General features: G+C 43.3%; 2 protein-coding genes across 2 annotated transcripts; both read right to left on the bottom strand.

Annotated features, from left to right (window-relative positions):
* Positions 1-3,967: 3,967 nt before the first annotated feature.
* On the bottom strand, positions 3,968-9,201 carry LOC121346560 (alcohol dehydrogenase 1-like). Its single transcript, XM_041424473.1, has 8 exons — positions 9,072-9,201; positions 7,741-7,842; positions 7,396-7,537; positions 5,795-6,060; positions 5,412-5,672; positions 4,971-5,106; positions 4,514-4,652; positions 3,968-4,101 (listed from the first exon to the last, which is right to left on the bottom strand). The coding sequence occupies exons 1-8, from the start codon at positions 9,087-9,089 to the stop codon at positions 4,077-4,079; spliced, it is 1,089 nt and encodes a 362-aa protein (XP_041280407.1). The 5' UTR covers positions 9,090-9,201; the 3' UTR covers positions 3,968-4,076.
* A 3,331-nt stretch (positions 9,202-12,532) lies between these two features.
* On the bottom strand, positions 12,533-24,132 carry LOC121346557 (alcohol dehydrogenase 1). The gene is made up of 9 exons (XM_041424467.1): positions 24,000-24,132; positions 21,000-21,101; positions 19,688-19,826; positions 17,521-17,608; positions 17,193-17,412; positions 16,203-16,463; positions 15,580-15,715; positions 14,172-14,310; positions 12,533-12,773 (listed from the first exon to the last, which is right to left on the bottom strand). The coding sequence occupies exons 1-9, from the start codon at positions 24,015-24,017 to the stop codon at positions 12,749-12,751; spliced, it is 1,128 nt and encodes a 375-aa protein (XP_041280401.1). The 5' UTR covers positions 24,018-24,132; the 3' UTR covers positions 12,533-12,748.
* Between the last annotated feature and the right edge of the window lie 3,332 nt (positions 24,133-27,464).

The following is a 27,464-nucleotide window of genomic DNA, read 5'->3' on the forward strand; positions in this document are numbered from 1 at the left end:
CCACTATATTAGCAAAAGGATTAAAAAAAAAAATTACAAAATACAAAAACAAGAGCCTATGAAAATGTGGTATGGTAGACAAAGACTCATGTCCTCCTGCACTGAAGCTTTACTCTCTGTGGTACTAGAGCTATTTTCACCAGAGGAGTAAGGGCAGAACGTGTCAGAAGGGGATTTTTTTCCCTAGGACCCATTTGCTTCCCTCCAGTGTAACCAGGTTTGTATGTGGGTTCAGTCCACCCAGGCTTTTCAGGTTCCTCCAGAGCTGTTTTCTGCTGAGGCATTGGACAAGGTGCTGTATTGCAGGGATTGGATGAGCAAGAGCTTGTTGGAGGACCAGGCTAAGATGAGCAGCCAGAGTGTGATGTAACCCCCACAGTTCAAAAGGAATCTTCCTTCTGTGTGGCTGAAAGGACACTTTTGCAAACCTAAGGAATGGGATAATCTCCTAGAAAACTGCCACTAATGACAGAAACCCCTTTTTTGGGTCACTAGCCATTTAGAATGCTAAAATGAGGAGAAGTTAGCTCTTTGGCTATTGAGAAAGTTTATATGTGTGTATATATATATATTTCTTTTCTTACATCAGAAGACATCTCCCGGCATTTGGATTAGCAAAAATGGGCCAGATACCAGAAAACATGTAACATTCATGAATGAGGAGGGCGTTACTCTGTAGACTCAAGCTTGGCACATTCAGCTGTACAGTTGATTCACGTGTCCTTCCACAAAATCCCAGAATGGCTTTGCTTAGAAGGGCCCTTAAAGATCATTTCTTTCCAACCCCCCACCATGGGCAGGAACAGCTCTGACTAGAGGAGATTGCTCATAGTCACATCTGAGTGGCCTCAAATGCTGCCAGGGATGGGCCATTGGCAAATTTTCCTCAGCCTGTTCCAGTGCCTCAGCACTGTCACTGTAAAGCATTTCTTCGTAATATCTGGTTAAACCAGCTCTCCCTCATGCCTGTTCTCCTAGCAGGTCACCTACCAGATGTCGTGGAACAAAAATACGGTTCTTCTCCAAGGTTTTCATGTGCTTTCTGTGCCTTGCAATCCTCACTTCAGCCTGAATGTGGGCTGATTGAAGTGCTCAGCTAAAACCAAAAATACTCTGTAGGCTGTTCAGACAGACCCACCTTACAGAACTCCTGGGACATAGGTTAGTTGGCTTTGATTCCCATTCTGTTTTCTGCCTTGCACAAGGGCTGGTAAGCAATTCCAGAGGACAACTGCTATATGGCTGATATCCCGTAGGGATGGCAGTGCTTAAAGTTGAAACCAACAAATTTCAGAAGTCCTGTAACAAAGAATGAATTCATTCACCTGCTTCCTAGATAGCATTCCATACAGATGCTTATGATTTCATCTCACACCTAAGGACATAAACGTGCTACTTGTGCTGGTAATTCATGGCTCTGAAGACGTGTGTCCAGTGTCTGCTGTTGAGTGTATAACCTCCACAATGGTTGTAAAAAGATCTTTCAAATGTGTGCTGTTATTTTTCAGAAAACATCCATGTGATGCTCTAGTCCCTCGAACTTCCAAACCCACCACTGATGTGAAATGAGAATTTCAGTCTTTCCTGCTTGCAATTGTTAAGGGCCGTGGGGAGCTGGCACCTCTGCAAAACATTTGAAATGCATGCAGTTATTGTAGGGAGTTGATGCTGAGATCCTGTTGCTGTGCAGCTTTTTGTATCTATTTGGGACAAGAGGTTTTCATTTTATCCAGGTAATAGAGGGAAAATAAGATCAAACTTGCATGTCAGCAGGCATGGATTTAATGACTGACTTTTTAATGGCAGATCCTGTGTATCTAGGTTCTACAGTATGTGCTATCCTGACTTGCTGTATAGAGTCATGTATTTTATAGGTTTTAACAGCTGATCTGTGAGGTCAGATGTTAGTACACACAGGCTCAGACCTCAAGGTATTTGTCTTCATCTTGGCAGACACTTTTCTGTCCCCCTCTTTATGTTCTGGTTGTTTGCTGCCTGTATCAAAGAGGTGGGAAGATGGTGGAATATTTGACAGAAATCTCTGTGGAACAGATGCTGAAATGCACTTATGAGGGCTAAGTACAAATCTTATCTGTTCTGCTGCCTGCAGCAGGCTTCTATAATTTTTAATTACAAGTCAGAGTCTTCTAATTACAAGTCTGATATGAGTGCCCTTATTAATGACCCAGCATTAAATTTCTGTCCACAGTGTAAGTAGGCACCTGCTTCAGAGTCAATTATTGCACTCTACTGTGAAGGACAAACTAGATAATATTCTAGCAGGATTTGTTAGCAGTATTGATAATTCACTATTCTTTAAGATGCCCTGGTACCTTAATTTCCGTAAGAATAGAAATATTGTGGCCCTCTTACAAAAATGATAGCAGTAGGAGGGAAATGAGGTACGGAAAGTGGGAGCTGGATTCACCCTATATATTGTACCCAGCAGAGATATAGAAAAAAATTCTGATAAAGATCTATTAAAATGGGCAATTGATTCTGTTCACCCTAGTGGAGGAGGAGAATGGCTGAGGGAAAAAAAATGTTAAACTAGAGAACAGGACTCCTAGAGCAATTGCTGATTTTGAGTCCATGCTATCATAGAATGATGGAATGTCTCAGCTTGGGGAGAGCACATTAAGATCATAGCCTTGCCTATTTTATTTTATTACTTTTTTTTCTTTTCTTTTCTTTTCTTTTCTTTTCTTTTCTTTTCTTTTCTTTTCTTTTCTTTTCTTTTCTTTTCTTTTCTTTTTTTTTCTGCTTAGAACAAATTCCTTTGTTAGTCTAGCTTGGATAGTACATCCTACAGAATTTCACACTGCAATTTCATTGCCGAGGAGGAATTTTACTTTATGATTTCTGATAGCCATGGGATAGCACCTCTAGCACCCACATTTGTGTGTGATGGGACACAAATGCACATGTAATGTCTCTTCCCCATTACAGTCTGTGCATTTCTATGAGGTTGTTCCAAGATGAAAACTAGAGCAGGAGAAAAGCCTCCAGACTAAGATCAGGATCTAAAGAGGACAAATATGAATCAAAGAAGGAAAAACTAGGAGAGAATAGTACAGAGCACAGTGATGGGTCTATAGTAGAGATCCATGGTGACACCCACATTATTTGTTTGCCCCTTGATTCTCACCCAGAGGCGCCGAACTGTGCCAGTTCAGCTCCATACCTTCCATCCCTTCTATTCCTACAGTGTCACCTCCCTACCTCTTCTGCCCTGCCTTTCCCTCCTGAAGAGCCTGTAACCATCCAACAGGGCACTCCAGTCACAGGACTTGTCCCACCAGTTCCACTCATGCCAAGGATATCAAGTCTCTGGCACCTGGTGGAAGTTTCCAGGTCATCATTGGTTGTTCCTCAAGCTGCATTCATTGGTATAGCAAGATTTCCACGAGTGGTACTTTGTCGCCAACACTTGTGAAGCAGATGGAGGGATCCTCTTACTGCTCCTTTCCTCACATTTTGGCCCACAATCCCACTGTTCATCACTGGCCAGCCTGGTATTTTCCCATTCCCCTTCCCAGATTAGTTTAAAGCTCTGTCAAAGAGCCCTTCTTGCTCCTGTGCTAGAGCTCCTTTTCCCCTCTGAGAATGGCTCATCCTGTCAGGTGTCTGCAGACGAGGTGGTGAATGGATCACTCCAAAGTCAAAAACCCAATTCTTTTTTGCTCACAGCAGCCTTGGAGCAATACATTGACCCCATGGATCTGCCTATTCCTACCAGTATGATTCCTCATTACAGAGAGGTCAAGGAAATCACTACCTGTGTTCCTGACGTGTCTACCAATTGTCCCAAGGCCCTGGAGTCTCTGTTGATTGAGTGCACTGTGTCAGATGAGTTGGTCTAAAAACCTTTATTAGTACAAGCATTTTCTTGGGAGAGACATCCTTCTATGTCCTGTCTGGGCAGAGCAGGATGTCGTCACGGTGGTCGTGTCCGCTCAAGCTCATTCTCTTCTCCTGGTGCCTCCCAAGGAGAGCTGCTGGCTGAGAAGGGCCCGGGCCAGGAGAGCACGTGCTGCTGCGCTGCTCCCTCTGCTCGGCTTCCTTGGCCGTGTCCTTCAGAAGAGCAGGACAGTGCGGATACTGAAAAGTGGAAGGGAAGGGAGGGTTTGCTGCAGCTCAGGAGCAGGCAGTGTGGCAGGCAGGTGTGCCTGGGCACCGGCCACCTTCTTTGTCATGCAGCCTCTTCCTGACTGAGCTGCATGAGCCGTGCGGCAGCGGGGCAGCCTTCAAATCCCTGCTGAGGGGAACCCCTCACGGGATAAGGCCACAGGATCTGTGCAGAGCTGAACCATGGGCAGGAGGGCTCCCTGTGCTGAACACGGGCTCTTCCCTCTGGGCTATGGCAGATCTTGCCAGCACTGGGCTGTGAGGCCCTGCTTCCTCAAAAGGCTCAGGTGTGCTCTTTGTGAAGCCAGTGTTGCATGCTCTGCCTTTTGGAATTTTAGGAGCAGGTGTTGAGGTTTGCTGAACCTCCTGCTGGTCAGGGTCTCACCTTTTTCCTGCACGTAACAACTCAAATCCCTCGTTCACTTTAGCGAATGGCAGCGTGTGCGTGATCAGCGAGTCTGAATTGAATTTCTTCTCCAAATAGCTGGAAACTAATTTGGGGATACATTCTCTCATCTTCCAGCCTAGAAACAGGAAAGACCAGCTGCATGAATAACGGTAGAAAGGCTGTTTTGGTAAGGCAGTGTTACTGTGAGCGTCAGGACTGAGTGACCAGAGCTGGTGCCACACACTTGTGAGATGTTTTCTGTTCTTTAGGATGAGTGGGTTACTCTATGAAACAGGTAGAGGATTGTTTGCGTGTCTAATGCTAATGTTCAATATGGGCAATGCAGTGCTCCTCTTTAGTTGTCTTTTACTTGAAAACCCTCTTTTGCTATGGATTGTCAACTACCATGAAAAGAAAAGCTGAAATACTTAGACAGCCTTCTTAAGTTCACTACCTCCAAGAACAGTCCCCTTCCATGTACGCCCAGTCAGCAGAAGCATGGGATCAATGGAAATCTCTGATCCAGAATCCAGTTCTCCAACCATCACAAAGACACCAGTGCTCATATTGCAGGAAGCCAAGGCAGCAATCTGATGGGACAGGCAGGAGAATGAGAGAAAGACTGTATGGGTTAGTCATGGGAGTGCTCTTTTGGTGCAATCTCCTGCTCCTCCCTGGTAATCTGAAAAGACACATTCCCCCTTTGTGGAGAAGACTTGGATAGCTTGGGACCTCTTTAAGATTTGTACACTGTTTTATGCCTAAGCCAGCAGCCTGCCATTGTGCATGCAGCAGTGCAGGCAGCAGGCAGGGAACTTCCCATGGAGGTGAATTTTGCCCTGAGAGGAGCCTGTGGCCGTCTGGGAGGGAGGACAGGTGCTGAAGTGCCACCTACCATGGTGTCCGCGAGCCCAATGGCCTCAAAGGAGTAGTCGACGCCCTGCCCGGTCATCTCAGTGAGCACCTCCTGGATGGGCTTCTTGAAGTCCCGAGGGTTGATGCAGTCGGTGGCTCCCAGCTCCTTGGCCTTGGCAAACTTGTCCTTGTTGATGTCCACGGCAATGATGCGGGAAGCTCCAGCTGCCTTGCAGCCCATGACAACAGAGAGGCCAACTCCTCCGAGGCCAAAGACAGCACAGGAGGAGCCTGGTTTTACCTGCACAGATGGGAGCCTGTGAGTCTCCAGCAGGAACAGGAGGAGGAAGAGGAGGAGGAGGTTTATTTTGCACAGGATTGATGAGATTGTGAGGGCAGCCATGGGGTGCTAAACATTCCAACCTTGGCTGTGTTGATGGCAGCCCCATAACCTGTGGAAAACCCACAGCCAAACAAGCAGACTTTGTCCAGAGGTGCTGCAGTATCTATCTTGGCAACAGCGTATTCTGGGACCACGGTGTATTCTGCAAAGGTGCTGATCCACAGGAAGTGGTGGATCTGCTTCCCTTTGCAAGAGAAGCGGCTGGTCTTGTCCGGCAGCAGGTTTTGTGGTTCAAAGAAGCTGCATTCCCCACACTGAGGGATGGTAAGGGGGATCACTTTGTCTCCTGAAACAAAGTGGATCTCTGTTAAGTGCCTTTAGCTCCGCAGTCCCTGAGGGCATTGCCTGTTGAATCACCTCTCCTGAGCTTTCTGATGGGAGAAACCTATCATGAGCCTTCTGCTTTCCCTGTGAGGATGAATGCTCCAGACCTCATTCATCTACATGGGGACAGACTGGAAGAGTGGAAGAGTGGACATGAGAGTCCACTGCACTGAGTCTGCACTTAGTTTTTTAACCATGATTCAGTAGCAGGGGGAAGTTTCTGAGCTCTTTGCAGAGCTTTGCGGCCTGAATCCTGGGCATGCGTTTGAGTATGTGTTGGTTACCTGGTTTCACAGAGGTCACTCCTTCTCCAATGCTTTCCACAATCCCAGCTCCTTCATGGCCAGGGATAACTGGGAACTCCACATTAGGCAAGGAACCTTTCAAAATGTGATCATCTGTGTGACAGATGCCTGTGGCCACAATCTGTTTGTAGAGGAAAGAGGTGATTTCTAGAAATAGTCCAGCTGCTGTTTATTTCAGTTTATGGTAGGATTCTCCACAGAGAATCCTTCTCTGGACAGTTAAGGCACATGGGTGGACACCAGATCACTTGGTTATATCCAAGCTACAGCCACAAGAAGAGCAGCTCCCTCTAGGGAGAAAAAGTTACTGAAATATATTTTTACCTTGATCCGGACTTCCCCTGCCTTTGGGGGTGCAACTTCCACCTCCTCAACAGAGAGTGGTTTGCCCAGGGCCCAGGCAACAGCAGCCCTGCACCTGATAACCTGGAAACAAGAGAGAGGAATACATTGCAGGCAAAGGTTCACCTTTGACAACAGCCCAGGACAGTTGTCCTACAATCAGCAAAGCCAGGGCTGCACAGCACATGTCTCTGCACACTGCAGCACACACTTCTGGAGATACACAACTGTCCTGTGCTGTTTTCTGAGGGTTGCTGGTTGGGTGGGATTCCATGGGAGAGCAGAAACATTGGAGTGCTCAGCTGTACATGAACACAAACAATGTTCAGTAAACACTGGCTTTGTGTGAAGTGTGAAATACCAAATGAAGTGGCTGGTTCATTGGGGCAGATGTGACAGCAGCATGAGCGCTTCTGCAGCTTAAGGCAAGCATGACAGAACTTTTGTTTTAGTGAGCTGACAGTATCGAAAAAGCAGTTGCAAAACAGTCGCAGCCTGGTTGGAAACTGGATAATTTCTCTCCTTGCCAAAAGGATGATTTATGTGTGACATTGCTCAAACCCTTCCCCGATCAACTCAAAAAGCTCCTTGGCACCAGCAGAGCTTTGCGGCCTGAATCCTGGGCATGCGTTTGAGTATGTGTTGGTTACCTGGTTTCACAGAGGTCACTCCTTCTCCAATGCTTTCCACAATCCCAGCTCCTTCATGGCCAGGGATAACTGGGAACTCCACATTAGGCAAGGAACCTTTCAAAATGTGATCATCTGTGTGACAGATGCCTGTGGCCACAATCTGTTTGTAGAGGAAAGAGGTGATTTCTAGAAATAGTCCAGCTGCTGTTTATTTCAGTTTATGGTAGGATTCTCCACAGAGAATCCTTCTCTGGACAGTTAAGGCACATGGGTGGACACCAGATCACTTGGTTATATCCAAGCTACAGCCACAAGAAGAGCAGCTCCCTCTAGGGAGAAAAAGTTACTGAAATATATTTTTACCTTGATCCGGACTTCCCCTGCCTTTGGGGGTGCAACTTCCACCTCCTCAACAGAGAGTGGTTTGCCCAGGGCCCAGGCAACAGCAGCCCTGCACCTGATAACCTGGAAACAAGCGAGAGGAATACATTGCAGGCAAAGGTTCACCTTTGACAACAGCCCAGGACAGTTGTCCTACAATCAGCAAAGCCAGGGCTGCACAGCACATGTCTCTGCACAGTGCAGCACACGCTTCTGGAGCTACACAACTGTCCTGTGCTGTTTTCTGAGGGTTGCTGGTTGGGTGGGATTCCATGGGAGAGCAGAAACATTGGAGTGCTCAGCTGTACATGAACACAAACAATGTTCAGTAAACACTGGCTTTGTGTGAAGTGTGAAATACCAAATGAAGTGGCTGGTTCATTGGGGCAGATGTGACAGCAGCATGAGCGCTTCTGCAGCTTAAGGCAAGCATGACAGAACTTTTGTTTTAGTGAGCTGACAGTATCGAAAAAGCAGTTGCAAAACAGTCGCAGCCTGGTTGGAAACTGGATAATTTCTCTCCTTGCCAAAAGGATGATTTATGTGTGACATTGCTCAAACCCTTCCCCGATCAACTCAAAGCTCCTTGGCACCAGCAAAATGGGGCTTGCAGTTTGAACAGGGAATTGCCATGGCCAAGGATGAGTGCAGGAGGTGAGCGGCTGAAGAGGGCGCTATCACTACAGGATACGAAACAACATGACGCAGACACGCTGCTGATTTCAAGGGGAAAAAACGGGAAGTTTAATTTCTGACTCCAACATTTATAGATTTCCAAAGGTGACAGTGGATTGGAGGGTGAAAGTGCCACCTCTCCAATGACACTGGACAAACCAACAGTCCATCAAGTTTCTCCTCCTCCATAAAAGAATGCAAAACAATAAGATGCTTTTTTACAGAAAGTGCGTGAGAAAGGTTGCTACAAGAATGCAAACATCAGAAGGCTTACAAAATCTTAGAAAAACTTAAAAAATCAGGCGACAGGGCACCACTGAAGAGCTGCGTTTGCTGCCAGCGCAGGAGCACAGGGTGGGGTTGAGCAGGAGGGTGCTTTTCAGAGCAGCACAATTCCATACTTTGTCTCCTGAGCAGCTGGGCAGGACAGAGGGGCAATGCATAGCGAATGCAGCTATGGACACGTGCAGTTGCCTGAGAGCAGAGTCTGGCGAAATGCACAGGGCTTTGGCAGAGGTGGGGGAGTAAGCTCGGAGCAAAGAGGGCACGCAGAGCGGTGCGCAGGCTGAGCCTTTGCAGCGGGTTTGGCCAAGAGCAGGGCACCTCGGAAAGGAGGATGGGCAATGCCTTGTCCTTACTTGTCCCGCAGTGGCCATGTGGTCTGAGCAGAGCTGTGGCTGTGGCTGTCGCAGGCTGGAGGGAAGCTGCTGCCCCGGCGTGTTGCAGAATCCCCCAGGCGTGGAGCGGGAGCAGTCCCGGTGCGGCGCCGTCTCTGGAGAGCGCTGGTTAATGTGTGCCGGGTGCTGGATGCCGAGGGCTGAGGGGAGGAGCTGGATGGGAGCAGAAGTCCTCCAGGGAGGCTTTTATCAGTGACTCTGCCCTTGGGTCATTCCCTGCCCTCCCTGCCCGAAAGGCTCAGAAAGATCCTTTTTTTCCTTCCAATTGCTACTGGCAGATGTGGAGGCATGAGATCTGCATCACTGTTGGGGCTTCCTTGGAGTCCCCTTTTTGCCCGGTTGGAGCATTTGACCTGGTGGCCATTCACACCAGAATATTTGCAAAGAGTTTAAAAATTAAAAAAAAAAAAAAAAACAAACCAAAAACAAAATAAAGACAGTGAAGACGTGGTGTGGATGACAAAGACACATCACTGTCTGTGTTGAAGCTTTACTGTCTGTGGTATTGGAGCTATTTTCACCACATTAATAAGGGAACTTCAGTCATGAAAGGATTTTTTTTCCAAGGACACGTTTGCTTCCCTCCGGTGTAGCCAGGTTTGTGGGTTCACCCCCCCTGGGCTTTTCGGGTTCCTCCAGAGCTGTTTTCTGCTGAGGCATTGGAAAAGGTCATGTGTAGGAGAGGCAGGATGAGCAAGTGCTTATTGGAGGGGCAGGATGAGCACTGTGTGTGTTTGGGAACTCTTTCTGTGTTTGGGAAGACGTCAGCCCCACATTTACGTGTTCAGTGGACTGCCCACAGAGGTTTGTGTTGGTGCTTGCTGTTGAATGTCCCAGCCCTGTTTCATGGGCTGGGGGGGAGGTTGGTTGCAGCTGCAGGACTCAGAGTTGGCCGGCCAAGCCCCCAGCTCTCAAGTTCCCTAACCTATCTCTAGCTCCAGGGATGCAGCCCATCTGCTCTATCCTGCCCCAACATCTGTCTGAGCTCTTGCACAGAGCATGGCAGCCCTGTGGTGTGACAGTGGTCCCAGCCACATGGATGTGCTTCTTGGCATGCAGTTCTCCAGCCCTGCTGGTCAACCCAACCTCTAGGTGAAGACATGCTCCTGTCTTGGAGGTGAGTGGCTGGCTCTAGAGCAGACGGGCATTTGTGGGTCATTTTTATCTGTATTTTAGGTAAACAGGGATGTTTAACAGTTTTTCCCAAAAAATTTGTACTTTTTCATACATTTGCTTGCACACCTCTGGTACCCTCAATCAGACCATGAATGATGATGATGTATAATTTCTCAGGAATAAGGAGTTTTAGAATGAAATTTTAAAGATTTTCAGTATGCAGCCTGGTCAACCTGTTGCATTAAAAAAAGAAATAAATATATCATGACTTCTAGTATGATGTGTGTATCTTGTTAGAGAAAAAAATTTTCATAGGCTTGTTGTCTTCCAGGTATCTGTGTAGCAAGTTTTTATTACTGCAATCTGTCATCTCCATCTGATAACCTGGAAGCATTGGAGGGAATTATGTTGTGTGGGAATGATCATTTGGCTTTGAAGCACTGTCAGGGAGCGTGATCTTAAAAGCCTGTGAAAGTAGAGCTGCACACTGGAGCATGTGCCATTTCCTGGGGGAGTGTCTGGGTGGGTGGGGTCTGGTGGAAGAGCAGAAACATGGGAGTGCTCAGCTGTGTCCAAAGCCCAGTCATGTTCAAACTCTACCATAGTTTAAGGTCTGAGGAAACACCATTTGTGCTTTGTCTGGTAGTTTGTTTGCTTCTTGGGAAATTACTGGATTTTTCATGTTTTTGGTAGATTTTTTGTGGTGTCATCATGTGCTAGTGGACAGTTGGTGCTCTGATGGGGCATGTGGTCTCTACTCACTGCCAGGAGAGCTCCTAAATGGAGGCTTACACAGAGCTGTGCAAGAGCTGTCCAGAGCTGTCCAATGCTTCTGGACCCCCCAGGAGTACCTCAGAGCCAGAGAGTCATTAGGAAGGGCCATCAGAAACTTTTCTGTCCGAGCTATACAATCACACAAACAAATTCATCTTCATCTGAGTGTTGATGAGGGTGTGCAGGGCAAAATACTCTAGGAAAGTATGAACTTTTTGTTGTTTCCCAGTCAGAATACACTTTATTTCTCCATGTGAAGAAAGATCTAGATGGCTGCCTTATAAAATATCCCTAATGAAAATTATTTAATGGGTTTACTGTTTTGGACTCCAGCAACTATCATATTAAAGATACTAACAGCTGGCATTTACTATGCTTGGCAGATGACAACCACAAAAATGGGCTTTGCATCATCTTGAAGAGGATAAAAGTGAGGTTTTGTTGTACTTCAGCTCTTTTACACTGACAACTGAAGTTCAGCTCTCAACTGTTGTGTAAATTTAGTTTATAGACATGTTTAAGGTTAAACTGTAATCTCTGGATTCCCATATCATTAAACTGTGATCTCTTGTCCTCAAATCATGAAGCTAGCTGGGCCACTCGAAGACTCTTTCTGCTGACACAAACAGGTAAGCCATCCATAGCACAGTCCCCTTGCTTCACATGGCAGCCCTTCTACCCAGCTGCCATGCGTGTGTGTGCCTGTGAGCTCTGATTAGTCCATGCTAAAGATATGTCAATGTTGACCATATTTGCCAAGATAGAAATAGCCTGTTTCTGTTTCCACATTGCAAATTCAGAAAACAGTAAGATGCTTTATGTTTGGGTTGTTGCAAACTGTTACCAGTCACCTGGTTTTTCCCATTTATTCTGTATTCATACCTGAGAAATTAAGGAGCCTCCCCTTTCTATAATGGAAACAAAAAACAATGTTGATGCACATTCGTATTTCTTTACACTGCTTCCCAAACATCAGAGGCATTTGTACAAATTAGCCAAAGGTCTTAAACCACACTGATCAACAACTAAAACAACCTCAAGAAAGAGGCATAAAGGTAAAAAAAACCCCAAAGCACCAAATACAAACCATGACACAGAACAACAATATACCAGTTCTACATACAATATTTGGGAGTGTTAATCTGGTAAAATACTGAGTGGTGAGACATTCTCCAGTACCTAAGTCTATGATTTACTTAAATTATTAATTCAAACACATAGTCACCATAAAGTTTAATTTCTGCTATACCATTCCTTGCTTATTAGGCACTGGAATGATACAGTCATTCAGGATGGATACACAGTTCTAACCTAGAGTTTCACTATGCTGAACTGCATGTATAAATTTCTTAAGCTTGCAGAGTTATGGAAGCCTAAAGAAACAGTTTCCTTCCTTTTTATTGTATTAAAAGATTGCATATTATAAGTAATTTTTAAAAATCCAAACTTTTTAGAACATCTGTTTTAGAACAGGAGCAAGTCTTGTAATTCAAAACTAGCTATTAAGAAAAATTGCAGCACAATATAAAGAATTTAAAACAAGAATGAGGAGAAAGAGGTAGAAGGAAAAAGATGGTTTAATTTATAAATTCTGTGCTTGAAATGTGGAGTTTGAGGTTAATTCTTTTATTCCAGGGTAGTGGCAGATCTTTTGGGAAAGCCTTGGTTTGCATTTCGTGTGAGTTGTATTGGAGGATGGTGAAGTTCATACTGGTGCTGAGCCATCTGCTGCTTAACGTCTGGGAATCCTAAAATGTCAGGACACTGCGGATGCTGCAATATAAAATGACAACTTAGTGACTAGAAAATCCCCTGGGCTGGCATCAGCAGAACACTGCTGTTTTCTCTGATAATCTGTGCTATTGCTGTCAAACAGGTACCCCCTCCCTGCCTGCCCCAGCTTGCAGCAAAATGACAGAACAGATGTGCAAACTTTGCTGCAGATGTAGAGAACAAAATTCACAGAAGACTGTGAAGCCTTCACTGATGAAGCCCAGGGCTCCTGGTAATTAATTTCCAGCTACAGCCAGAGAAGTTCCTCAGAGAGGGGCTTAGACACATCTTTCCAATTACAAAGTAACTGGTACAGCTTATTCTGCTCTGAAACACTGAAGGGTTATACTCCATAAAAATGATCAGCTACAACATGCCTCCATCTTCAGGCTGACTGTCAGTATCTTAGCAAAGCTGCGGGCATCTCTGTCCTCATCACTTTCCTGTTTGTTGTACTAAAAACTAAAACTAACATTTATAGCCTACGTAAATGAAGGACAATCAAAAAATTAAGTGTGTGCTGCATCGTTAGAACCTGAGAACAAACCTCAGGGGCTGAAATCCTTTTGTTACTTGCTTTTTATATTCAGAGTGAGTAACATCTAAAATAACTGCTAGCAAATGACAATGAAAAGAAAATATGAATGTAATTCTCCAGACTGTAAGTTATAAACACCTAGAACTTTCACACATACTAAGATATACAAATGTATTTTCTACTTCTGCTGAGGACAATTTTCAGTTCCCATGGTGAGTCTTGTTAAATGTCTCTGTCAAAAAAATATTTCCAATTTCATTACCCTGTGAAAACAGTCTGAGCTGAATTTTCACAATATTTGAGGAAAGCACAAGAGCTAAATTCTGAGTTTCCAATGTATATCCATACCAAGTACTTTAATTTTTTTAAAGCTCTGATGCTCAAGGTAAAGTACCCAGTGACTTTAGGACCAGTTGGACCGGGACTCCATCCTAACTCACAAGAGGGAGTGGGCTATTTCTGTGTTCCTGCTCCTCATCCTTATATGTTTCTTGGAATATGATGTAGCTAACACTTGGCACTCTACAGCTTGGCACTCCCATGCTCCCTTGGTTGTGTGCTTTTTTCCAATGAGTACTGGGACTTCCTCAATTGTGTATGTAGTCTTTTCTCCCTCTGCCACCCAGTGTCTCTGCTCAAACTAGAATCTGAAAGTTCCTCTGCAAAGGCCCGCTGCATTTCAAAGGCTGAAGGTTTCCTGGCTTTATGACTCCAGCTGCAGCTCATGGGAACACACTGGGAGGGATTAAGGGGCGTGCTGGGCTACCTTGCCCATTCTCTGCCATGAAGTCAGACTTTGTCTTCCCATACATCTCCTTTATGTTATTTATACAGAACCTCTACAATGAAATTATGTTTACCTCTTTCCTGTCCTTAGAAGATCAAATCCTTCATTGATCTTTGTGAAAGGTAGTGTGTGGGTTATTAATGGATCCAGAACAAACTTTTTCTTCATGTAGTCAGCAACCAGTTTGGGAACTGCATCTTTACTCTTCCAGCCTGAAAAAAACCCCACAGAAAATGCATAATGAAATTAAATGCTTCTGAAAATACATAAAACCCATGGCAGCTTAAATTTTTAAATAAATATTCTATAGAACAGTAATAGGATGAAATGTGGCGGCATGGCTTTACCTTTGAAACACGGGGTGCCAGCAGAAAACACGGGACAAAATGCAGCTATTCCACATATGACAGACGCAGCAGAACACCAGTACAAATGTCAGTCTTTACAGAATCCAAACTTTCCCCCACATCAAACACTGTTTCAACTTAATCACATTTCATACAAAAGCCAGAGTGCTGACATCCATGTTGGTAAGTTGAAACTTGACTATCTGCTCAAAACTGGGGAGTGGGTGGTGGATGTGTCTCTCTTTTCTTATAAGCACCACTAGATAAAGCTGTCATCAATAGTAGAATGCCCTTCCAGAGAAGCCTGATTTGTCTGTGCTATTTTATTCAGGTGTCTTTTGAATACATGAGAGGAACAGGTTACGAGTGAGAAAACCTGTTATTGGAAACAAGTTTTCTGTGGCCTTTGCGTTGAGCGAGCTGGGACTTGCTGAGTGTGGGACTGCTGAGAGAGCTCCAAAAAGAGAAAGAATGGGAAGGGACTGTTGGCAGCTGGCCAGGGGCTAAGCTGAGGTCTGACCTCGGTGGAAATCAGCTGAGTGTATGCCCTGATGTCATTTACAGTCCTGACTGTCCATATCTCCTGCTATCTCTTCCTCTCTTTCTATTCTTCTCACTCTCCTTTTTGCACTTGCTCTTTTTCTCCTCTCTCTCTGTCCTCTCTCCCTCTTTATGATTTTCTCTTTTTTTTTTTTTTGCTTTATCTTCTATCCTTTTGTCTCCTCTTATCTCTCTCCTTATCTTTTTTCCTCCTCTTTATTTTTATCCAACGTCCTCTCTCCCCTCCCCCTCATTTTTCTATTGCTTCTCTCCCTTTTTTCTCATTTTCCTTCTTTCTTATTTCTTCTTTCTTTTTCCTCCCTCTTTTTCTCTGTTTTCTCTCTTTTTTGTCTCTCTTTCTTTCTGTCTCTTCTTCCCTCCCTCCCTCCCTTTCTGTTTTTTTTTTCTTCCTTCACTTGCCATTATAGTTCCCATAATTAATTCCCTTTCAACTTCTTTATCAGCAAAACAGCCATCAATACTGCTTCCAGTAACACAGCCACAGCAATTAATTTGATGTATCCTGTTTCCAGGATGTCAAGATGATTTACAAGTTTCTCAAGCCAGTTAAATCACATCTTTCCAAGTCCTTACCTCCAAAGACGGAGCCTTTCCAGCTGCGACCAGTGAAGAGGAGCATGGGATCAAAAGTGATCTTTTGTGCTGCAGGGGGCACTCCCACAATCACACTGACTCCGTAGTTATACTGGCAACAGGCCAAGGCTGCAGTCTGCATTAGAAACAGAGGGACACCCAGAATCAGGCAAGATTTGTCCTTGGGGCACAGAAGTTTGAACTCCATCTCCTCCTCTCAGGGCTCTGCTTGCAATTAATTTTTTGTAACTGAAAACACATAAAAAATTGTCCATTGTATCTGCTCACACCATTGTATCTGCTCTCACTGGTTAAGTATATACTAGCTTTGCTCTTCTCACCCATTTTATCTAAACTATTAGTGATAAGCCACTTGTGGAGAGCCTGTGAAATATGTGACATGTAACCACCCTGGTTTGGCCAGGGCACTACAGTGAAGTTCCCTTTCCTAAATTTCTGAGCATGCTTCTGTCCCTGCATCTCAATGGCCGACAGCTGGACTTAACAGGTTTGAAGTTAGCTTGGTACTCTGGCAGTGGCTCCCAGCTCCTCTTCCTCCTCAGTGCTTGGTGGCTTGGTGAAGGGAGTGCTAAGGAGTCTCACCCCATCTTTTGGCTGCATACCATGGTGTCTGTACGGCCGATGACCTCGAAGGAGTAGTCCACACCCCCGCCAGTCATTTCCATCAGCACTTCGTGGATGGGCTTATTGAAGTCTTTAGGGTTGATGCAGTCGGTGGCTCCCAGCTCCTTGGCCTTGGCAAACTTGTCCTTGTTGATGTCCACGGCAATGATGCGGGAAGCTCCAGCTGCCTTGCAGCCCATGACAACAGAGAGGCCAACTCCTCCGAGGCCAAAGACAGCACAGGAGGAGCCTGGTTCCACCTATAATAACAACCATGTAAACATGGCATATGGTTACAGGCTAGGGAAAGTACCATGCATTTCCTCATTATCAACAGGATTTCACTTAAGCCACTTCTTGCAATTTAGAGATTACCTGCTGAGAAGGAATTTGCGCATGGATACCTGCTAGTGCAGTAGCCAGCTGTATAATGCTGTTATAATGCTACATGTGACTAGGAGAAATTCTCCCTAAAATACATTTCTGAGACCAGCTTTTCATTATGTCTCAGCTTCAGGTTTAGACTCACCTTTTTTTTTATGATGCTTTATATTATGATGCTTTATTGCTTTATATTTATGTGGTGTTAAGATCTTTAGTGTCACTCAACTCCTGACACTGCTAGCTCTAAAACTCACATTTGTATATTGTTACAATTGTGAGTGTTGCCTATATGTGTTGCTTCTATCTATTCCTAGACTTCAGTTACAATAAAAAAATTAACTCTATTGTAACATTTTTCTAGGGGTGGTAAAGCTATGAGGGAAAACAATATAGATGGTAATAAGTAATTTTACTGGATTTTGAATTGAAGACTTCTGAGTACCCTAGGGACAGAATCTGAAGTAGGCAAAGAACTAGTATCTTCTTTCAACACTGAACTGAACAGAGTCTGTACCTCCTGGCTGCCATGCTGACAACCCATTTGAAGGCTACACAATCTTGAACAGACAGCATAAAATATCAGAAACACCCATCACAATATTTACCTTGGCAGTCTGCAGAGCAGCCCCGTAACCAGTTGAAAATCCACAGCCAATCAGACAGACTTTTTCCAGAGGAGCAGCAGAATCAATTTTGGCCACAGCAGATTCATGCAGTACTGTGTATTCACTGAAGGTACTTGTACCAAGAAAATGGTAAATTGCTTTTCCTTTACAGGTGAATCTGGTGGTGCCATCAGACATTAATCCAGGACTTGCACCAAGGCTGTTTGAAAGATGACCAGAAATAATGGTAAGTGAAATTTGTTGTTTGTAATCAGGTTTGGATAAAGTCAAATCAAATTAAGGTTGTAAGTAGTCCAAGAAAACTCACTCAGTTTTACTACACAGGTTACCCTTGGTGTTTAAGCAGTTCTTGCACTCCCCACACTGTGGAACAAAGAGTGGAATAACCTTGTCTCCTAGAAATGAAGCAGTAATGACAGAGGATTGAAAAAGGCAAACAAGACGCATGCAGGTAAAAACATGAAGCAAGTGTATTTAATCCCCAGGCAAATATGCACTAGGAATGCAGCCATGGTTTTATTTCCTTCTGCTGCATTTTTAAGATGAACCATCTCTCTGTGTTTTATATAAAAGACATAATTAGGGCAAAGTTATGACAACTAATTTTGATATGCAAAATTTCTGGTGTCTTCCCACAGAACTGAGTCAGACCTATGTCATAAAACCATGTTATCTACTGACACTTCTGAAGTACTTATTCAGCAGTTTATTGCTGAATATTCCTGTGTAAAAATAAGGTGGTAATACACCTTCTTTCAGTAAAGAAACGGAGATAAAAGTTGACATCCACTAGGACAGCAGATTGGAGTGCCAAGATAACAGGGCTGTAAAGTGTGCATACAAAGAAGGGGGAATTAAACATTAAGTTGCCAGTCCTTTTGAGCATCTTTACTATATAGCAGTCCTATTACTGTTGCACTGAGTAAAGGTAGGTAAAATACTTGTCTGAGAAGCAGCGGCACACACAGTCTAAGCCAGCATTCTCTCATGTAATTCTCTAGCACAATTATGTGATTAACAAAGTAGCACATAGCTCCCCAGTGCAATTTTTTACTCCTATGCAATTTCCACAGCAATGATATATGGTAAATGCCTGATAATCTCTAAACTGGTATTTCCTAATACCTATCAGTTTATGATTTGTCAGTTTTAAAACTGACTGTGGCTAATCCTTGACACATTGAAAGTGAAGGGAAATTTTTGATTTCCACCAAAAAATGAAAAATGCCTACCGAACATTAAATGCCCCCACTGCCTCGATTCTGAGTTAACTTAGAACTGTGTTATGGTCTTAGTAATCATGTTGCTAAAGAAATGTTGCACAAGTGGAAGCCCTTTTTCAGAACTTGGAGATGTAAATTAAGCAACATCTGAGAAATGTGATTTTGTGCATGTATGTGTTCAGGCCTGCTATTTCAGCTCACCTGGAAACTCAGGGCAGCTAGAATTAGACAACAGAGAGATTTATGAACTCAGACATAACAGAAAAAGCAGCTAGAGCTGTCACTGAAATTTGCAATATACATACTTGTTTGGAGGTAAAGCAGAAATCTCTAATAATTTTTTTTATACATACAAACCTGCTTTGGACAGACTTCATACTTGTCAGTATGGACAAAGACACTGGAAGTACAGAGGTGTTAAAAGTGGGTTACTCAGGTATCATAACAAACTGCCTGGAAATTGAGTGATTCTGTGTAGTTTTTTTCACTGCATGTTTTGTCTTAAGAATTTACCCCTTGTGAGAATTTTTTGGTCCTATGAAAGTGTGGAGGAATCCCATCTCATCTTGCAACACTTGGCTGAAAATTGTCATCTTTCACTGACTATCTATTCACTGTGGTTCAAAGAGAACATAGAGAGAGGAGCAGCTGGTCCAGATGAGTGTCCTCAGAGCAATCCAGCCCTCAGGGAGCACTGCTGCCTCACCTGCACTGGTGCTGCCCACATGCAAAGCCTGCAGCAGGGTGGGCATCCCAGTTGTGCCCTGATGCTTTTAAAGTGAAGTAAGACCTAAGTTCTGGTCAACTGAAGTCAATGGATTATTTATCTGTTAAGAGAATTAAAAGGTGCTTTGACTTGTTTGTCATCTAGTGCTTTGCTTTGCCTTATCCTTGAGGAAGGTGAGCTGTATAAACTGTGTTCAGAGAACCTGCAGCTAATGCCTGATTTCATATGAACAACAGCAAAGACTCTACGTTCTTAGTGCCACAACAGGAAAAACGCTATGTAGGTGGGGAAAGCAAGCTGCAGATGTTTTTTGCCAAAACCAAAAGAAATTGAATAGAAAATCTGAAAGTATACTGGGGACACAGAAGGGTGTAAACAACAGGTTTATATCCTTTGAGGTATCCTTGAAAAAACTGAAATTGGAATATTTTCCTGTGCAGTAAAAATATTCATGAAAGAAATAATCTTTGACTTGAGGAGTCTGGAAACTCAGCACAGGATTTGTTTTCAGTGCTGTTTCATACCTGGCTTGACTGCAGTCACTCCCTGCCCAACACTCTCCACAACACCAGCTGCTTCATGCCCAAGAATTATTGGAAAAGGCATAACCATTGCACCAGTTACCACATGATCATCAGAGCGGCAGATCCCAGTGGCCACGATCTGATTCACAGGGAAGACAAGAATATTTCTGCATTTAACTGTGTCACGTCATATGTGGAAGTAAAATTATATTCTACATTTGGAGAAGCCACTTGCTTCTCTCCAAATCCAATCTGCACACAATAAATCTACAGGTAAAACGAATTTAGTTGTCTGATTTAAGATTTTCATGGTGTCTCTTAGTCTTTAATCTACAGGGCAAAGCTCCTTTGTGAATGTTTGCTATGCAGTACTGAGCTCTATAGGGAGTCTGATAGTTTTTCTGTAGAACCAATGTTCTAGCAATACAATTATAAAGGGAGAACAGAGTAAATGAAATTATTCCTAATATTAAGATACAAATACTTAAAAAGGAAGTGTGAAATATTATATAAATATTATAAAATTATGTAAATACAAATTAACCATCATAGATTATAAACATAGAAATATTGTGTATTTTTTGTATTTATTACATTTAGATTATATGACAATATATAATAGATATTTTATATAAATTATGTATTAAAGAATTATTTTCTATTACATATAATTACACAATAATTACATTATTGTGATGTGTACATATTTAAAATATTTGTATATATTACATTAAAAAAATTAAGCTAAATAGTGGTTTATTTTGCCTTTTCTTCCAGCTAGAACAGCATTGTTTATTTTGAAATATTCAGGTATGTGTTTACAACTTTTATTCTGACAAATGGATTTGTCAACCCCAACAGAGGGTTTTCCTCATGTGTGTAACACTTGAAACTATTCAAAAATTAAGGCAGCTGCTGAGTTCAACTGAGGCCAATACCCAGGTAAAAAAGGAAGCTCCCAGGCCTAATGAGCTATTTCCTAGCACAGATTCAAACAAAGTAAAAGACATGTTCTTGCTCCACACTACAGGGAATTCTCATTTTTGCCTTGTACTGTAATTTTTTCAGCCTATTAGAAAAACAGATGTTAGTGAACCAAAAACACAACCCTGAAAAAGTTTTTTTTTTAAAAGAACCTTTTAAAAGGAAGTTTAAAGGACTTTAAACATGTTACATAGGAGCTCACTGATTAGTAACTACTTTCTAGTAGAATGTTTTCTGCTTGGGTCTTAAAAATTTATATAACTAATTCTGATTAAAAGCAAGATAGAATGCAAGTCATAGGAGTTGTTTCAAATTTTATTTTCAGTACCTTTATGCGAACTTCATGTTCTTTTGGTGGGGCAACTTCCACTTCCTCAATACTGAATGGTTTATTGGCTTCCCACAGCACTGCTGCCTTGCATTTAATAACCTGCGAACAGAGCAAAGAAAATGGGAATGGCACTTGCATTTTCAAGTCACCACACAGATTCTTCCCTTTCTTCTTGTGAAACTCCTGCTCATATTTGTGGAGACAAGAGGGAAACTACAGGGAAGAAAACCAAACAACAAAAAAGTCAACACCAAAGGTCAGTGTAAGCCTGGTTTTCCCCCTACCAAGATCATGTCTGACTTTGCTCATCATTCTGTCGCTTTTATCAAGTTTTCAGCTGCATGTGTAATAGTGTCCTAGGTAATGGGATACCCTACCCATTCTCATTGCCCTTTGCTAATTCCCTTGGTCAATTTATTTTGCTGTGTTGGAGTACTTGTCTGTATCTTCTTGAAGATGGCACACTAAATGATGTCACTTATCAGGCTGTGATGAAGTCTGTATTGCCTAGAACTGTCTGTGTTGGGAACTGACAAAATTGCTAAAAATGGAATTCAGAGCCTAGTACAGATTTATAAACCTTCTAATAGAGCCCAAGTTCAGCCATGAGGTGAGGCTGAAAGGACACCTGTGCAAACAGATGTAGCACTACACAGAGGTAATCTTGAGCAGTCCCTTTAAGTGCAGTATTATCCATGCTAAGGTACCCCCCCTTCTCAGAAGGCATATATAACTCAGATGGATTTACTACTCAACTATGCAAGACAGTTTTTCTCTCATCTCTTAGACTGAAGTTTGTCCATGAACTCTTCAGGCTTTTTCCTGGTAATGGCAGGCCTTAGGGCTCCTCTGACCATCTGCCACTGGGAGAAAAAATCCCCTCAGAAAAGAGAAGAGCATTGTCCACGCCTCATCCCAGGCTCTCAAACAGGTTTTCTCCCTGCAAGCTCAATCCTAGTGTATTCAAAAGCAGTGGGACCTCTCTGTCCCCATAATTGCTGTTTCTCCTTGGAGGTGTTTAAAGATCTCATCCTGGGTGTTTAAACAGCCCCAGTCCCTGAAATATGATTTTCTTGGGTGACACACTATAAAGTCCTCAGTCCTTCTGTTAAGTCTACTGACTGCAAGTGTTCAGGTGGCATTATCTTCAGAAGGAAATGGAGGGGAATCAAATCCAGGATGCAAGAAGTTTTGCAAGAAGTTTAGCACATGCATATTTATCCTGTGTGACCAGGACAACTTAACACCAGCATGCTGCCAAAGTCACAGGGGAAAGAAGAAAACAAAAAAAATTTTGGTATCAAAGCTTTTGAAGTAGAAGTAGAAATAATGTCTGATTATCCACAAACTGAAAACTGGTAACAAAGAAAATAATTACTAGGAAATACTAAACATATGAAATAAAACAGCAGACTTCCAGCAGCTAGACACAGAAGTGGGATGGGCACAATGTTTGAAAAAAAAGTGCATCAAGAGATATTTGCACTAAATTGAAATTTAATGTTTAGATGCAAGTGTGATTAGTGAAAAATTCACAAGTGTGGTCAAAGATCACATTTCTAAGGGCACCAACTTGCTTTAAAAAAAAGGCAGTATATTTATTTATATTGTATCCCATGTAACACAGTGATGATTCCATGACTTGCTCATGCAAAGCACATGTAGTGTTTCTAAGAACAAAGGTGGCCAAGAAGTGTGGATTGCCAAGAACAAACAAATCTCTCCTATAATGAGACCTTACTTAACTATGTATTTTTCTGACTGCTTAATCCCTGTGAGCTTTTACGGATTGCCACAAGATCCCACAGAGGCGGCAGCAGCACAGTATCACCCACTTCATCTGCTAAAAAAGCACTGTCTTAAGAGTTGTTTCTCTGCTCGTGCGTTCTACCAGCCGTGTGAGTTACTGCAGTGGGGGAGGGCAGGTGTAGAAACACAGCCTTTTGCAGGACACAAGGATTATGCTGCTTGGTTACATAAATTGCACTGTAACTCCTGTGTTATTCCAAGATAAACATGGTGAAATCAAAGCAGTTAAGCTATATCACAATGCTGCATTTACTGTGCTCCATCCAATGCTGAGTAGAGGACTGAACTTGGTGAATCTGCCTACAGTAGACTACAATTAATTTTGCACTTGCAGTAACTCAGAGTTAAAGAGCATTTTTTTCCTTTCTCTTTTGGTTTTAGAATAGTGAAGACAGCTGGCAGTAACAGCAAATGATCTTGGTACTATCTTAAGGCACATTCTAGCAAGGTGCATACATTCAGTTGTTTTCCATTTCTAGTTGCTTGTCCCTTAATCCCTCTTGCAGGTCCCTGGGTGCCTGTTAGCATCTTGCCAGCAGTGCAAGAAGGAACATGTATTGGTATCAACCTCTATCTCTCTTGTCATCTAATTTCTAGCAAAGGTGTAACTTCAATCCCAGCTCAGTATTGCATTGAATGTGAAATTTACTTCTGGTCTTCAATAACTAAAGTTTGAGACTTGTTATATGCATATTCAAATTTAATGACTGTCCTAATTGCCAGCACAATTCACCCTGAAATTTAACACAATATTAGCTATATCTTCTTTTTAGAAAACAAGCTGATAGAATTATAAATAAACTAAAAATAGTTTAAACTACAGTAGGATCTCTGAATAGAAACTGATAGATAAATACATTGGTCTAAACACTCAGTACATTCTATCATATTTTAAACTATCCAATCAGAGATTGAAAAGTTTGCTAACTCAGACAGGATGTTATACTTATTGTGGTGCTGGTACCTTATGTTGCCTCAAATAAACTATTGCCTTGAAGAGGTAACAACCATTTCCTAGGAAACTACAGTAGCCTGCAAATAAAGGCAGCTCTTCTGTACCAGCTTCATCATAAACTCTAATCTGTGCTATACCACCAGGACTTACAGTGTCCCTGCAAATAATTCACCTTTAAAAATGCATTGCTCAGCTGCAGCAAAGAAATTTTCCTAATACAAACTGTTGCTTACTTTGCCTGCCGTGCTCATGTTGACGGGTGTTTCGAATCTTGCCACCGCTGGTTTCTTGCACCAAGAACTCAGTCACCCCCAGAGCAGCTGGGTTGCTGGTACCACAAGTCCTCTCCAGCACACTGGAACCTGGTTGTGTGAAGTGCTCCCACAAGTGGACTGCTCTGATCTTTTAGCCGAGCCTCCCAGCTCAGAGTCCCACCCCTTAATCAGAAAAAGTGCTAGAATGAGAGTGAATGAGAGTGAACCACTCATCTGATGAAACCTCACTCTTTCAGTGCTTCCGTCTTCCTGACTCCTTTGTCATGCTCCTCCCTTCCCTTTTTTGCAGCTCACCTGTGGTTGCCCTTAACATCATGGGACAAAAGCAACAGCCCTGGCTGGAAGCTGTTTCCCTTTTTCCACCTCCCTGGAAGCTGATCTCCCAACCCACTACTCTCAGGGGCACTGTAGTTTCAAAGAGAGACGGAGAGAGTGGCTCTTGAATTCACAGCACAGTGCGAACATGAAGGCATTGCTGATGAACTTTGGTGACATTTGTAAGAGCCCAGCTCATCCATTAAAACATGGGATTATGCAAGCTGCTTAAGAAACATACACTGACTGTATGTGACTGTGGCTGTGGCTGTATGTGCTCCTGAATTCTTAGTGTTACAGTCTGGCTACTCATTAATCTGTTGGAATGGCTTTCACTTCACTGTGTCCAAGGACAATGTGCCAGTCATGCTGATGGCAGAACAAAAATCAGTAAGTCAGAAGTGCTGCGACAGAATGTTTCTTATCACATGCAACACCCTGCCTGTTTTGTGAGTGCCTGACCTGTTGGTTCTGTCAATACCCACAAGCACAGCCCCCATCACTGCTCACATGCCCACACACTTGCCCTCTCCTGGCACTACACGTTGGTGCAAGGGATTGGGTGGAAGTCAGCACTGCATGCCTTTCCTGGGGACTTCAAGCCCCATCTATTTTTAAATTATGCCCAGCATCCTGAAATCAAGATTTTTCCTTCATAAACAAGTAAAAAGATAAAATAACCTGACTAGTAATTACTAAGTATAGCACTCTCTCATGTTTACCTGTATGACTGTAATTAATTCAACAAGAGATTCTTCTCTTCCCTAGTCATGCTGGCTACTCTATTTCTGATCCAGGCCAGGATGCCACTGGCCTTCTTGGCCACCTGAGCACATGCTGGCTCATGTTCAGCTGCTGTCAACCTGCACCCCAGGTCCTTTTCCTCCAGGCAGCTTTTCCTGTGGTGCTGCCTGGGGTTGATGTTACTGAGGGCAGGACTTGGCACTTGGCCTAGTGGAAGCTCTGTGCTGGTTTGGGCTGTTGCAGAGTTAGTTTTATTCACTGTGGCTGGTTTAGGACTGGGTTTTGGATTTGTGCTGAACATAGGGCTGATAATGTAGGGATGTTTTATTATTGCTAAGCATGGTTTACAGAGCCAATACCTTTTCTGTGTTTCATATGGCTACACTGGTGAGGAAATTGGGGATGCGTGGGAGGCTGGGAGGAGACACTGCCCGGACAGGTGACCCAAACTGACCAAAGGGCTGTAGCAGACCACATGAAATCATCCTCAGTATATAAAGTGGGGGAAGAAGGAGGAAGGCATGGACATTTGGAGTGACGGCATTTGTCTTCTGAAGTCACCATTACACATGATAGGGCCCTGCTCCTATTAATGTGTTTATATAAACATTTTTTAATTGTCTTTAATGGCAGTAACCAGATTAAGTTCTAGCTGGGCTTTGGCCCTTCTAATTTTCTCCCTGCAAAAACTCATGTCCTTGTAATCCTCCTGAGCTCTCAGTCCTTTCTTCCAAAGGCCATAAACTCTCCTTTTTTGTTTCAAGCTCCAGCCAAAGCTCTCCAGTTCTCTCAGGAGGTACAACCTAGTGATTTGCACTTCCTAAAATAATTTGTATCAGAAGTATTTGTAGTCCACTCTATTCCTTGATATTTATCTTTCTCCTTTCCTCCCTTCTTTTGTACTTGATGATTTTAGAGGTCTTTTCCAACCATTCCCATCCCTTTTCCTTATTAGTTTATTTCTCATATCCCTTTATGTTTCCTTTTCCCTCAAAACTTTCCTCATATCTTTAGCTATATGCATATCCAGGCCATAACTTTTTTTTTTTCTCCAACTGAGAACACTGGATCAGACAGTGGATCCTGTCTGCAGCCTGTGCAGGGATAGGTGTTGTGGTCTTTAGGCAAAAGGTGACAAGAAAAGAGACTGCACAGGGTTCCAGTGAAGCACAAGCAGACTTGCACAACCATGTTGCAGAAGTTGCTTTATTTGCCTTGCTCTGCCTCATTCTTAAAGATAAATGAGGGTGAGGCTCCAGCTCAGGGCATACAGTGGCCCTGGCATGCAGGGAAACCACAGTGCCACCCCTTTACAACTTGCTTGCACAGGCCCTCTGCTGAACCCTTTGCCAGAAAATACTTAGCTGCTCCCTAGACCTCTCCACTTCTAGGGCTGTTCACTGTAAAGAGATTTTTTTCTCTATGTTTATCTATATGTTGTGCAATTCTCTTCTTTCTGGTGACCAGTGACATGACCCAAGGGGATGGCATGAAGTTGTGTGGGGGTTTAAGTTGAATATTAGAAAAAGGTTTTTCACCTAGAGGATGGTTGGGCACTTGAACAGGCTTCCCTAGGCAGTAGTCACAGCACCAGACTGACAGAATTCAAGAAGGGTTTGGACAATGCTCTCAGGCACAGAGTGTGACTCTTGGGGCTGCCCTGCGCAGGGCCAGGAGTTGGACTTTGATGCAGGTCCCTTCCAGCTCAGGATAGCCTGTAATTCTAGGAAAATATGATGTGTAATTCCTTTATTGTTTTTTTTTATCTCACTTTATCCAACTGAAAATGATGCAGTAATATCCCCTCTCCAGTGATTTATTAACCTCAGCAAATAACCACACATTAACCTCAGTGAAATGTGTGTCAGAGGCTGAAGACAAAGAACCTACTGGAGGTGTTCATGGCTGGTGAGCCTGCACACACAAGTTAGAAGCAGTGGGCAAAGGCCTGTTCTTGCAACCCCAGATTATCTTCACTTGGGGACCGTAACTTGGGCAAATGTTATGAAACACTGACCATGCTGAGCAGATTGTAGCCATAGCTACAGTTTCTGCCTACAAGGCACTTGTAGGGGAAAGTGGTTCTTTGCTGCCACTTCACAGGCAGCACAGCTTGCTTCCCACTCCTTACTCCTGCCAGGGCTGAGAAACCTTGCACTGCTTGCCTGAAGCAGTGCATGATGTTTGACTCCAGGTGAAGAGAGCTAGTGCTTTCTGAAACAGCTTTTTTGTAACGAAGAATTAGTTCTGCACTGAACCTGGATCTATTTAACAGGAGGCTATTTTAACCACAGCTCAAGTGACCTAGCTGTTTAGAGAGAAAAAAAAAAAAAAAGCTTTTAATAGCAGTTATACATCACAGAT

The sequence above is a fragment of the Onychostruthus taczanowskii genome, unplaced genomic scaffold (genome assembly GCF_017590055.1).
Source record: "Onychostruthus taczanowskii isolate IOZ18803 unplaced genomic scaffold, ASM1759005v1 scaffold82, whole genome shotgun sequence".
NCBI classification, from domain to species: Eukaryota; Metazoa; Chordata; class Aves; order Passeriformes; family Passeridae; genus Onychostruthus; species Onychostruthus taczanowskii.

What these genes read in the sequence shown, in the direction of transcription:
- LOC121346560 (XM_041424473.1), bottom strand. An exon ending in CTGCCATCAACACAGCCAAG is followed by an intron (nt 5,673 to 5,794) that starts GTTGGAATGTTT and finishes CCATCTGTGCAG; the next exon opens with GTAAAACCAGGCTCCTCCTG. An exon ending in TTGGGCTCGCGGACACCATG is followed by an intron (nt 5,107 to 5,411) that starts GTAGGTGGCACT and finishes CTGTCCCATCAG; the next exon opens with ATTGCTGCCTTGGCTTCCTG.
- LOC121346557 (XM_041424467.1), bottom strand. An exon ending in AACATGAAGTTCGCATAAAG is followed by an intron (nt 19,827 to 20,999) that starts GTACTGAAAATA and finishes CCTGTGAATCAG; the next exon opens with ATCGTGGCCACTGGGATCTG. An exon ending in AACCTGTGTAGTAAAACTGA is followed by an intron (nt 17,413 to 17,520) that starts GTGAGTTTTCTT and finishes TCTTTCAAACAG; the next exon opens with CCTTGGTGCAAGTCCTGGAT.